This window comes from Zonotrichia albicollis, chromosome 5 (genome assembly GCF_047830755.1).
Source record: "Zonotrichia albicollis isolate bZonAlb1 chromosome 5, bZonAlb1.hap1, whole genome shotgun sequence".
Taxonomy (NCBI): domain Eukaryota; kingdom Metazoa; phylum Chordata; class Aves; order Passeriformes; family Passerellidae; genus Zonotrichia; species Zonotrichia albicollis.
This window is the reverse complement of record NC_133823.1, coordinates 22,823,941-22,836,699: the sequence shown is the minus strand read 5'-3', so window position 1 is coordinate 22,836,699 and position 12,759 is coordinate 22,823,941. Positions and strand designations below refer to the sequence as shown.

The following is a 12,759-nucleotide window of genomic DNA, read 5'->3' as shown; positions in this document are numbered from 1 at the left end:
ATACATAAAAATACCACCTTCTAGCAGCAAACCAATTTTAAGAGATAAAAAAAGTGAGGATTTCAGTCTTGCTCTATTTCTCTGTTATTGTTGGTGGTTCAGTTTTCAAGGCTCACACTTCTTTTCAATTGGCCACTGTAAAGGCTTATGTGCAGCCTCTTAACTGAATGTGATAAAAAAGTTCTTCTACCACACATTAGGACGTGGCTCAGCGTGGAATTCAAAGTAAGGAATTACACAGAGCAGTCCTAAAGTGAAATCCACACAGTCAGACTTAAATACTAATCTCCTTTAAGATTAGTCTCCCTACATTAAAGAAATACAGTGCATTTACATGCTTGCTTCATTGGAAAAACAATTCATCTTCACACAGAGAAACCTTTCCAGCCTTCTACAAACATGGCTGTCATCATTACAAAGACACCAACTCTAAGTATTGACAACGGCTGTCTAAGCACTGGGTCATTTGAAACTGATGCCATACCACTGCATTTTTCAGTCTCTCTGATTCATCAGTATTCAGTGTGCCCTCTCCTAGGAGCCACTTGGGAAACATATTTAAGATGATCCTCACTGAACAGAGATATCTTCATAAACACACCTAGATAGCTACAGCACACACCATGATCCATTTCTGTGATAACACTGCATTTTTAAGTGCCAACTAAAGCCATTTTCTGAGAAGCTTATTACTAGCTGACACAAACAACTACCAAGCATCCACCAGGACAGAGAACAAATAAAAGTTGAGTTCAAGCTCACCACTGCCATGAAGATCACCTTAACAATGACCCCACTTTGGTCTACACTTGAGTCTGGGTGCACACAGTACATTTCCTGCTACAATGACCAAATTAGTAGCCAGAGAGTATTTTTACTGAGAAGCTTATCCCGTCTGAAAGGTGAAGGGAATGAACTAAATACTGCATTAACCACCTCTATGTGAAGCTGCAGTGATAGCTCCCAACACTTCTCCCTTCAATTGGCAGTCACCTGCAGATCAGCAGTGGCGCTGAAAACACTCAAGGAGCATTTGAGAAAAAGCACCAGAAGAGCTGAGAGTACAGAGACTCTCCAGCCAACACTGAACAGTATTTGTCACAGCAATGTCACTGGGCATCATCTGGATGTAAGCTCTGTGACTGGAGAAGAAAATATTAACACACAGGTTATGGACTTTATCCTTTTAATCCCCTGTGGCCATACCCCTGTGCTCAGGTATCAAGGCTTCCTCTAAGATCAAGGGAATCTGAACAGGAGCTTACTCAGACACTGAGGAAGAGGAGAAGTGCCTTCAAGCAGCTGGTTCTCATATTCTTAAGAGATTATTGGAGGTTCCAGCTGAAGGAAATACCTCCTCAACTTAAGAGGCATACACACTTTGACTTTCAGCACTGCAGTCCCCTGCGAGGACCCTACCATCATCCAGCTGAGGCACTGATACACAACAAGCCCCACATCATTTCCTAGCAACAAAACTAGTACTACCAGCACAAGCAAGACCTTTGTAGCCAGCTATGACCTTAACCATAAATATCTTTTTAGAGTGTTCAGTTAGTGTCCTTCAAGTTACAGGACGCCGTTCTGCTTTCAGATACACAAATCTGTCACCACTGCAATGGCAGCCACACCTCTGATAAGATATTTTGGTCTCCAATTTTCAATATAATTTCCTGTTTTTAAAATTTCATTTGTGTTCCTCAAACACAGGCCTCACTTCTCCCCACACCCAATCTTATAAAGATATTTTAAATAGCAGTTTTCCAGCACAATCTTAAGCGCAGTGTGCTGAGAAAGAGACTACACTCATCAAAGAAATTTAATTCATAACCTAAATCTTTAACATATACTTGTTGCATGATTTTTTTCTGTGCTTTTATATTCTGAGAAGGAATAATAAACATACTCAAATGGGAGAAAAATAAATGGAGGGCAGGTATTCTTAAGATGGCATAAACTGTGAATGGTAGAATAGCAAAGGTCTTAAAACTATAGTTTTAAGTCTTACTTTCTACAGTCTTTCTTCCATTATATTTACAGCTTTTACTTTACAGCCCTGTACTCCTAAGAGCACTAAAAGTATTTAAAAGGGTAGAAAGCACCAAGTTCATGAACTTCTTGTTTAAGAACAAAACAAACAAAAACACAAAGAAAGGGAGACAAGGAAAACACTCGGCTCTCACAAATCTTTGCTGATCAGGGAAGAACATCCCAGATACCAAGAGACTGAAGCTGTACCTGGCACAAGCCTGTTATTTCAGCCAGCAGAGAGCAGTGGATCAACCACTTTGTTTCATGCAGGTTTTCTTTGCTGAGGTGAGCTGTGCTGTACACCGTGGCACTGTAACTTAGCAGGCAGCCCGCTGAGTGTCCAAGACAGGACAGAGCGTGACAAACTACCAAAACCATCATACTGCTAAATATATGCACTGTACACAGTCCTGTGTACTGCATTAAAAAGAGGAGCAAGGTTCAAAGAGAAAGATCATTTGACATCCTTCTCCTCAATGCTTCCTCAGCTGAGCTTGTAGAAGAGCCACAGAAGGGGAGGGGAAGATGCTTAGAGAGACTCATTAAGAGTCCATCATCATTTCATACACAGTCTTCTTTACAGCCTCCCCAAGAACCTGTCAATCTGTGACCCACTCTCCTCTGTAATCCCTACCAAAATACATCAGCAAAGGTAAACATCCATGAAAAACATTTGCAAGTCATATTCCCAAAACCCCAATTTTAATTCCTAAGCACCTAAAAAAAATACACAAATCATTCCAAGTCTTCTAATATACTTACCTAATATATTCATTACAAGATTATATTCATGCATAATCAAACTAAAATAATTCTAATGGCTAACTAACCTAAACTGAACTAAAGGCACTTCATCTATGACCCTACAAAATAAAATCTATACTTTCTTCATATTTGTCAACTGCCCAACAAATTTTAAGACAGTGCAGAGTAAAATATTATTGCTTAAAATATGCATTGCTTCTTGGTTGAGCACTTCTAAGCAGAAGTCACTGAAATAACTGTACTAATTTTCAAAGATTCTAAAATAGAAAGTAATATCCCAGTTTTATCACCTCTCTTATTACACTCTTCATTCCATTTATTGTTTCTTTGCCTTACAAATGGCTGTCTTGCTATCTTTGGTAATTATAAGAACATATATTTCTGTCTAGCAAAAAAAATTTAGATAGCTGTGTAGCAACTGCACAATTCTTCAAAGGAGTTTAAAAGGCATTACCATCATCACATGTTTCAAAGTTTTCCCAGCACAAGAAAACAGTTACATGAAAACATGCATGCAAAACTCACAACTACATGTAAATGCTTCCTTCTATAAATATACATCTGCACAGATAAACAAGAAACAATTTTAGTAAAACTCCAACACAATGAAAAAAAAGAACAAGGGAGGAGCAGACACAGTAAATTTTAAAGTGTTCATCACAGACAAAACTGTCTTCTAACATATTTTGATAGCTTTTTTAAGGAGAGAACAATGATCAGGTTTTCTTCAACAGCACAACAGATGGAACAAGTGATTTGCTTCACAAACAAGGAAATTGTAGTCTGCCCTCTAAAAATTAGGTAATCTATGGGAATATTTCAATACTAGATTATTTTAGCTAAGGCACGCCTATGCACTAGCAATTTCTTGCACTGTATGTTCACCAATTTACAGAGCAGAACTTATTTTTAGCTAAGGAGATTATTTACATGAGGCTGCAGCACTTATTTACAAAATTAAGGCAGATCAAACAACTTGTTGAGTCATGAATGACTACACACTTGAGTTGTGAACCACCTGGAAGGAAACACTTGACAATGATGGCCTAGATACATTTCCTTCAGAGACCAGTAGCGTGCATCAGATGATCTCCTGGAGTATCAACCTGACCAGCACTTCTAAAGTTGCTCAAATCTACAGGGGCAAAAAAAGACAGTATTTACATGAAAGGGATATAAAAAAACTTGCACGTTCAAGTTGGACACTCCGTTCTGAAAATTTGTCCTGACATTTATTTTGATTAAGCTCTTACAAACAGCTGGTTCTGCTTAACTTAATCTCATTAAAAGTCCCAAGCAGATGAATTTAAGCAGGCCCTGTTCTGCTGTAAGTCTAACCTGTAAAAACATGAGTCCACAAGCTTCCAAACAACAAGCCTTCAGCATGGTGTTCACTGGTGTGTGTGTGCGTACCTTCTAGCTGCAGCTTTAGTTGTATTGAGAGAGAAGTGTTCCTCTCAGCCTGTGTTATTCTATGCCTTCTTACTTCTTATTTGCAGTTTTAAGTAAGCAGACAGATTTCCTTTTTTGTGGCTTACTGAGGAAATCAACAGAAATGATGAAGGGGAAAGGTGCTCTGTGTCGACCAGCCCTCCCTGAAGAGGCTGCAGTTAGCAACATGACTCAAGGTCTGTGTGCATTAAAGTGTGATAGATGATTTCACCAGGTGGCTAACTTGAACACATTAGTTACATGATTTTATTTGGTAACCTAAAAGGCCCTATAAAAACAGCTTCTGTCAGTCATGCTGTTTTCAGATTTAGTTGTTTTTCTCCTGTGCCAAGTATAGACAAAACAGGCAGGTAAGCTGCAGCCAGTAAATACAGAAGGGAGCGAGAAAGAAGATGAGTGCTGGAATGCAGGTTTATCAGTGCTGTTCTGGCAGTACACTCCCAAGAACTCACTAACCTTTAAGGAAAGGGAGAGCAGCTAAGTATAGCTAAACAGAACTCAATTATACAAGCTTTAGAGACCCTTTAAGGAAACAGATGCATATATTTCCCAACTTAAGAAAGACAACAAGAAAAACCAAAACCTAATTACCACAGACACTGTTAAAGATACACAAACTATACAGTATACAAGCATTATTCCAGAAATGGGCCTAACGGCCACTTCTCCCACTGCAACACTCACAGGACTTGAAGAGCTTTGACACCTCAGCAGTTCGAGATGGACCAGTGCCACAAATAAGGAAGCATAAAAACACATATAAGAATATATATATGTAATATATAATATTATCTTCATACATTGTAAGAACAGTTAGTGCAGATAAACAAGCCTTCCTTCTAACATGCCTTGTTTGACATAACTGCACAAGTCTGAATTTATTCAACTCAAGTCATAGAAAAACCTTTTGTTAATAACACTTCTGCAGTCAAACCAACCTTTGCTACAGCACTGCTGAGATCAATAATATTACAAAGGAGAGAAATCTGGCGCAGTCTGCTGTCAATCAGTTCCCTTTTGAGCCACAGTGTCTCATTCATCATGCTGCACCCCCTACTTCCTTGCCCAGAGGGAAGGAAATTAAAAGGTCACCCCTTAGCCAATAAAATATATATTTAGCTATTTTGTGGGGAGGAAACTATCTTTAAGCAGTCATCCAAAGAAGACAGACTACCCAGAAGGTCGCATGCTGCTGCACATCAATAAGCATCTTGATCTAGGAACTGAAATGAAAAATATCAAACCACTGAAGGTATGAAAGGGGGACTCAGAGATCTGTCAGAAAAATTACGAAATTAGAGTTGAGCACTGCATTCAGCAAATAGATGATATAGAGATGGCAGAAGTAAGTAGTGCTGGGAGCTAGGTTAAGATAGCACACTCTAAAATTTTCAGTAACAGGAAAAAATTCACTTTGGATACTTTTTATATATATCTACATTTTCTCTTAGGTCTTGCTACTGGTAAACACATAAGTCAGCTCCTCTTCTTTCTTTACCTCTTCAGTCTTTCTTTCCAGGACTGCTTCACTGTAAGCATAATAAAAAAAAAATAAAAGAGTAATACCCTGCTGATACCTATTTCGTGATTCTTTTAATCCTGAAAATTGCTTTTTCCTCCATTCTTTCAGCCTCACTAATTGAAATGCTCCAGGGAACAGTCCTTGTGGAAATAAGAAAGAGCACCTAAATTGTACTTGCATTGCATGTCAAAACAAACATTAGATGCTTAAGACAACAAAAACAGCACAGGGACTCTAAGAAAATACACTGATTCTCACTATCCATGCTGCTATCAAAATACATACAGCAGATTCATCATCCCACTGAAGAACTGTAGCTGTAGAACACAGTTTTTGCACTGGATCTACCATAACCAAGAAAAAGACCAATTGGTACTCTATATTCCCTCAAAAAAAAAACAAAAAAACACCCTTGGCTTATGGCATTTCATCCTGAATGAACAGGTTTATACACATGCAACTACACTGAAACAAACCTGAGGGCAGCAAATTGCATTGTGAAATTGGATGTACTTCAAATGACAAACCATAAAGCTCTCTAGGACTAGAACAGAGAATCAAGATGGCACGATCACAAAAACAGCACAAAATAGCGGCTAAGAAAGAATGACCAGAGTGTCTGTGGAAAGAGTTTGAAGCTACAGAAGGGGAAAGAGTCTATGAAGGCCCTAAAGTCACAAGAGGAAGAAAAATGTATGTTTCCTGATGGGAAATATACAAAAGAAAGAGCAAAGAAACATTACCTGTGGCACTGAAGAAAGACAAAATCAAATTTCCAGTCAACTTTGGCAAGTATCTAACACTGAAGTTCAGCTAATGTTCTGGGGAAGAAAAAAATCCCAAAACAAATCTCAAAACCTACAGACCCCCTAACTTTACATGCAAGTTATAGTGAACATACATACACAGTGTGTTGTATAGCTATACAGTTAGAGACATCTCTTATGTAACTTACACTTTGTCAATGCAGAACTAAAGAAATGTGTGCCTTTAAAGAATAAATTCACTATAAAGCTTTTCCTAAAAATAGAAAATGGGGAAAAAAAAGTAATTGCTTCCTAAAACTGGTCCCTGGTCAAAAGGGACACACATCATCACCTGCCAGCCTTCCTGCTGAGAAAGCTTGAACTTCTTGTACTACCAGATTTGATTACTACTCCTGTCAATTTTATGTGATTCCAGAGCGGGCTCTGAGGATCACTTACACAATGAGACATCATGGCACAGAACTGCAAGTGTCAGAACTTGATACTTAGAATATATAAAGGATCAGATCATTAAAACGTATAAGCATATGTCCATTTTTGTTGAAGTCTACAGGTACATTCACATGTGAATGACATTGGGATGAGGAAAATCTGAAAGAATCTACAAAAAAAATTTCTTTAATTTCTGTTGAATGAGGAGTATCCCTGTACTTTCTGTATGTGTTGCTCTTCCCACAACTGTGTAATTCTTGGCACTTAGTAAGAAGTACCCAGCATGGTGCTGGACTGTTCCTCATAAGAGCTGATTATGCTCCCACAGCCACTTAGAGGAAGATTTAGAAGTATGAAACAAGTACCTACACACCTACATTTTCTCTTCATATTTTAAAGTAGAAAAACATCAACTTAAAATAAAAAATACACCTGGCAAATGAAAATTAATTTATTATGCTTAAAATTATTTCAGCCACTCAATTTGCCTCCCAGTCCTATGTGCAAAAGGCCAACTACCAGCAGTGACTGCAGCACCAGCTAAAAGCACAAGATTTACACTGGCACTCTTATTAGAGCTGAGGTAATTTAAGAGGAATGTCAGCACAAATTTACTTTTCAAACTTTATTACTCTGCTTTAAGAAGAGAAAGAATGCTTGCTATTGTAATTTTTAAAATATTTACAAAATCTTTGGTATCTGGTTTTAGTTGCAGAATTAAAACCAAAACTCTAACATCACCCCACATTGTGTTTCTTTCATAAGAAAACAAAACTAAAGAATAAGAAAAATCACATTTAGTGAAAATAAAGTTTTCAAAGAGAAATGTGATCACTCTTCACACTAGCTGAAATTCAAGGCTACCACTGAATTAAAAGGAGCCACATGTAGACTGCCCTGCAAGCTGTGAGCTTGTGAATCTGGCTTCCAATAGGTAACTGAGCCAATTCAAACCCACGCTGAATGTGCAGGTTCCAACCATAGAGAGGCGAAAGGGGATGAAAAATCTCAAGCTAATCACATCTACGCCAGTTGCATAACTTTAATCCTCAACCAGAGGCCACATTCTCGCCCTCCTGTCTGCAGATTGAGCTTCCTTCTCTTCTTTTGGCAGAGAACAATGTAACCTACTTTTAAATAATCTTTATTCCTCTTTGAAGAGAAGGATGAGGGGAAACTGTCCTGGTGGCCATTCAGTGGTGACCTTCTCTCACAGCACAGAGACATTTCAAAAATCACCTCTGCACCATGAAAGCCTTCAAAAGTAATCTCTAACAGACATGTATTTTATTATTACAGAAACACAGGAAAGAAACAAAGAAGTTGAGCAAAATACAGAAGCAGAAGGGAACCATGTGAGAAAGAAGCAATGTACTCTTTGGCTTTGCAAATAGCAGGCAACAGAAAAACCACTGACATACCATGACACTTTTCCTATTAAACCAAACACCTTTTTGAACATAACCATTTGTAACAGCAACATAAAGGATTAAAACAAAAGCCCATCCTGTGCAGCCAAAAAGGAGTTCTAACAGAGGGAACCAAATGAAGAAGCAACAATTTACTTGCTCTATCCCCTCCTGCTCTGCCTGATGCCTGCAGTTAGGAAGGCACTGTCCTCAGGTGGTGGTGCCACTCAGCCCCTGCTCTCTCAGACAAGGCTCCCAAGATGATTCCATTTTGAGGTAGACACCTGTCTACTGGCAACAAGCATGAGAGCATCAACTGCAAAACGAGGCTACCACATGGCAACAGCTTTCAGTCACTACAAAACTTGCTTCCAATTTGAAACAGCTACCAAGAGGTGAAAAGCTCCATATCACATTTCTAATCCCTCCTCTCTGCAACTTTTTTTTTTTTTTTTTTTACTTTGTAATGATTCATGTAAGTTTTCTTGGTCTTATAAAACTTGCTCCCTTGTATACGTTCCCCAAATCACTTTGACTCTCATGTAACAAGGATTTTTACAATGCATGTGAGAAATATTCTGTTGCTCATTACCCATTTGAAAACATGTACTTAAGAAAAAAAGGTCAGATAAAAATTGGTATAATGTGGAGCTCTAGTGGTAGTGAAGAAGTAAAGCAGCATGTAACACCAATCGTGAAAAAGTAGATATTGACCTTTAGTAGGAAAACAGTAAGTGAAAATATGATAACAGATGGATTTAAACAAGGAAGAAGAAAGAGGGAAAGAGCTTAGCATCAAATTAAACATAATTTCAGGCTCACAGAATGCATCACTGCAAACAACATGATGAGTAACTCTCTTTTCTGCGCACGAACTTGCATCTTGTAATTCACTGCAGTTAAGCAACAGAAAAAATAAGATCAGTTTGCTTATGTTAGCCTTAGAGAAATATATATATATATATACATACTCTACAGCAGGAAATCAGTGTTCCTTATGAAAACTAACTGGGAGTAATTCTATGCACTCTTTTTGAAAAACAGTCCCAGTCACACATTACCCTTCCCCATGATAGCTGTGGCAACTCCAACACCAGCAAGCACTCTGTTCTCAGCTGTATCACCACAAAAATAAAGCACCAATCACTAGGCAGCTTTAACACTGAGATCCAGCAGTCCCTTCAGAGTGATGAGTTTGACAGGAATTGAATCCTAAACTAGGAAAGCTCCTTCCTTATATACCAGTACTATCACACATCCTGCTGGCAAGCATTATCAGCTTAAGTCCTGTTGACAGTCGATATTCCACCTGTAAAGGAGATGGTTTTTCAAACAGAGAGGACATGCAAAGCATCCTCTGCATCTAGTGTGCCTCATCACAGAGGATGCTCAAACTGCTACATTCCTTTGTGAAACACTGGCATTATTTTCTTAACTTCTAAGATGCTAGATGAACTTGGATATAGGTTAGAAGAAGTTTATAAAGCTAAAACAACACTGACAGTTATCAGACTACCACAAAGGAGCACAGAAATACTGCAGTGTGAATGTACAAACAACTGTGCAGTATTAGAAGGGCACATTTCCAAAGTCAAGTGATATCCCTGCACAAACACACACAGTTTTGAACCTTCAGTATGAAAAACCTGCAATTCCTTCCTAGGGAAACTGCTTTCCACCAAGACTACAGAAAAACAACACCCTAAAAGACTCATGTATATATTACTGCTAACTTGCAGCAGACCCTCCACCTATTTCAATCTATGTTATAAATCGTTCAATATTTTTGCTAGGGGCTTTTGCTCCACTTCACAAGTTGAGTACACAGCACCTTGATTCAGTGCTACCCCATTTAAGACAGAATATATTTCAGCTGTTCAAGTGGATCATTAACATCTTCATAAGTGTTCTTGTTTGGCAACATCCAGCCTAATGAGAGGTTTTCATTAGCATTAATTCCAATCTAGAGCCACAGCGACAACCAGTCATTTTCTGGTTTCGCTGCATTTTTACATCTTTTGCACCCAAGGAACAGCTGTTGATTGAAGAGGCATCCCTGGACCTGATTCAGTGTATTTCAAAAGCGCGGGACACCAAACAGCCCAGAGTTACAAGCCTCCGAGAGGAGATTCCCGTGCTGTGTGTGTTACCTGGTGGGCAGCTGCACTCTGGAGCCGCTTCTCTCGCTACTCGTATTTTGGCCAAGTGCTCGTAGGATTTCTGGGGGCGAGAGAAGCAACATGAGGGCGGGCACTTGGCGAGGAGCTCGCCCGCCACAGGCAGCGCTCCCGACCGCGGCCGCACTCTGGAATTTACCGCTATGCCCGGGGCTGCGCAACCAGCGGCGGCTCCGAGGCTCGGACCCGGCCTGAGGTGTCTCAGTGCGTTCAGCACCCCACAGGGACACCGCCAATCCCGACACCTGGGGGCTCTCGCCCCGCCGCCCAAGTGACCCCGCTCTTGGCGCCGGCTCCACACGCGCGGTGTGGAGGCGCAGGGACGGCCGCGAGTCACCCATGGGAGAAGCGCCTCAGCCCCCGATCCCCAGCCCGCCGCTCCAGCAGCCCGGGGCGCCCCTGGCCCGCTCCTCCCCCGGCCCCGCCGGCCCACGGGGTTCCGGGCTCACTTTCCCGCTTCTCTCTCCACCTCCCACCCGAGCAGCTCCCCCCGGGCACCCTCCTCACGGCCTCGGCCGCCCCGAGCATCCCCCATGCCCCACACACACACACCGCAAGCAGCGGCCACCCCCGTCCCGCACACCTGGGCGAGAAGTCGCTCCACTTTCTCCTGCATCATCGCGTTCAGCTGCTCCAAGGAAAAGCCGGGCAGCGGCGGGAGCGGGGAGGCGGCAGAGAAGCCCCCTCGGGCGCCTTCGATGGCCGCGACCCTGGCCTGGAGGTCGCTGGTCCGCACCCCCAGGTAGATGCAGGAGGCCGCGGCCAGCGCCGAGAGGAGCGCGGCCAGCGCGGAGCCGACCGGCCCGGCCCGCCGCGGGCAGCGGTCCCCGCCGCAGCCGGGCTTCCCGAGGCCGGGCTTCCCGCTGCCGCCGGGCTTCCCGCTGCCATCCTGTCCTGCGGCTCCTCGGCTCTTCCCCAGCGTGCTCGCACACCCTTCAGCTGCGGCAGCTTTGATTTCCTTTCCTCCGCCCCCCATGGAGGCAATTAGTTTACAAACAACGATAACAAAAATAACAGCAACCAAGTAGGAAAAAAATAAATGACAAAACGGCAAAACAGTTATTTAAAAGAAGAAAAAAAAAAAAAACCGCGGCAAGTAGAAGCAAAGCCCGCAGCCGGCTGACACACTTTGAAGGCGAAGCGGCGGCGCTCCGCAGCCCGCACCGCACGGCGCACCGCCGGCAGCGGGTCGCGACCCACCCCGCGGCAGAGGCGGCGGCGGGAGGCGGGGGCGGCGAGCCACAGGCCGGCAGCGGGGCTGGGTGCGAAGCGTGCCCCCTTCCAGCCGCCCTTCGGAGGGAGCAGCGTGCTCTGCGAGCGCTTTGCCACTTGTCAGAGAGGTTTTCAGGCGCGGGGCGGGAAGCGCCCCCCCTCCGCCTCCCGCTCCCCTCCCCGCTGCCGCCGCCGGAGGACTTGTTGCTCCCGCTCCACCTGCCTGCCGGCGCCCAGCAGCCGCGCCGCGCCAGGCGGGGAAGCCCGCAGGCGGCAGGCAGCCCGCACTGCCCCGCATCCCCGCCCTCATCGGCATAATTTATTCACCTAGGCGGAGGGGCGGCCTGCGGGCCGCGGGGGCTCTCTTTGCATAATGCATGCACGGCGTGCTGGACATCAGACTCACAAATTAGGAGGGCGAGGGTCGCAGAGGCGCCGGGAGGGGCTCCCATGCCGGGTGGTGCCGGGGAGGGGGCGGCGAGGGGTGGCTGGCCGCGCCGGGGCAGCTCCGCAACACCGAGCGAATTTACGGCGGTTTATGGCTGGGCTGTCATGCCCACGGTGCGGGCATAAAGCACGGGAGCGCTCTGTTGTCCCGTTCTTTTTTTAGAGTGCAGAGGATAAACGTGTGTAACTCACCGTCGCAGGCAGGCGACGTGAGGGCTCACTTCCAAAGAAGCAGCCTGCACTAACCTCCTATTGTATAAAGGCTTAATTTTAGCCAGTTTTCTTTCTGCTTGTTTATTTATCAAGTTGCTTCTTCACTATTCCATGCACACTGTGAAGTTTTCATTGTTCCTGCTTTGGTTGACTAGAAAAGGAGCATCAACATCCAAAGAACGGATGGGAAGCTTGGTGGTTTCTAGTCATTTCCTTTCTGCCTCTTATTGTCCAAATGCTGCATTGACCTGCTGCAGTTTGGTTCTCACCTGGGCATTACTGCAGTACATCTCCTATAAGGCCCTTTTGTGTGACATTTCTTGTATTGGATA

General features: G+C 43.2%; 1 protein-coding gene across 1 annotated transcript in view; it reads right to left on the bottom strand.

Moving 5' to 3' along the window:
- COL25A1 (collagen type XXV alpha 1 chain) overlaps nt 1-12,078 on the bottom strand; it is a 295,698-nt gene extending 283,620 nt beyond the window's left edge. Inside the window, exons 1-2 of the mRNA XM_074541049.1 lie at nt 11,139-12,078; nt 10,529-10,598 (exon numbers count right to left, since the gene is read on the bottom strand). Of these exons, the coding sequence (XP_074397150.1) occupies nt 10,529-10,598; nt 11,139-11,531 (463 nt within the window). The 5' untranslated portion in view covers nt 11,532-12,078. The remainder of the gene's footprint in view (nt 1-10,528; nt 10,599-11,138) is intronic.
- Between the last annotated feature and the right edge of the window lie 681 nt (nt 12,079-12,759).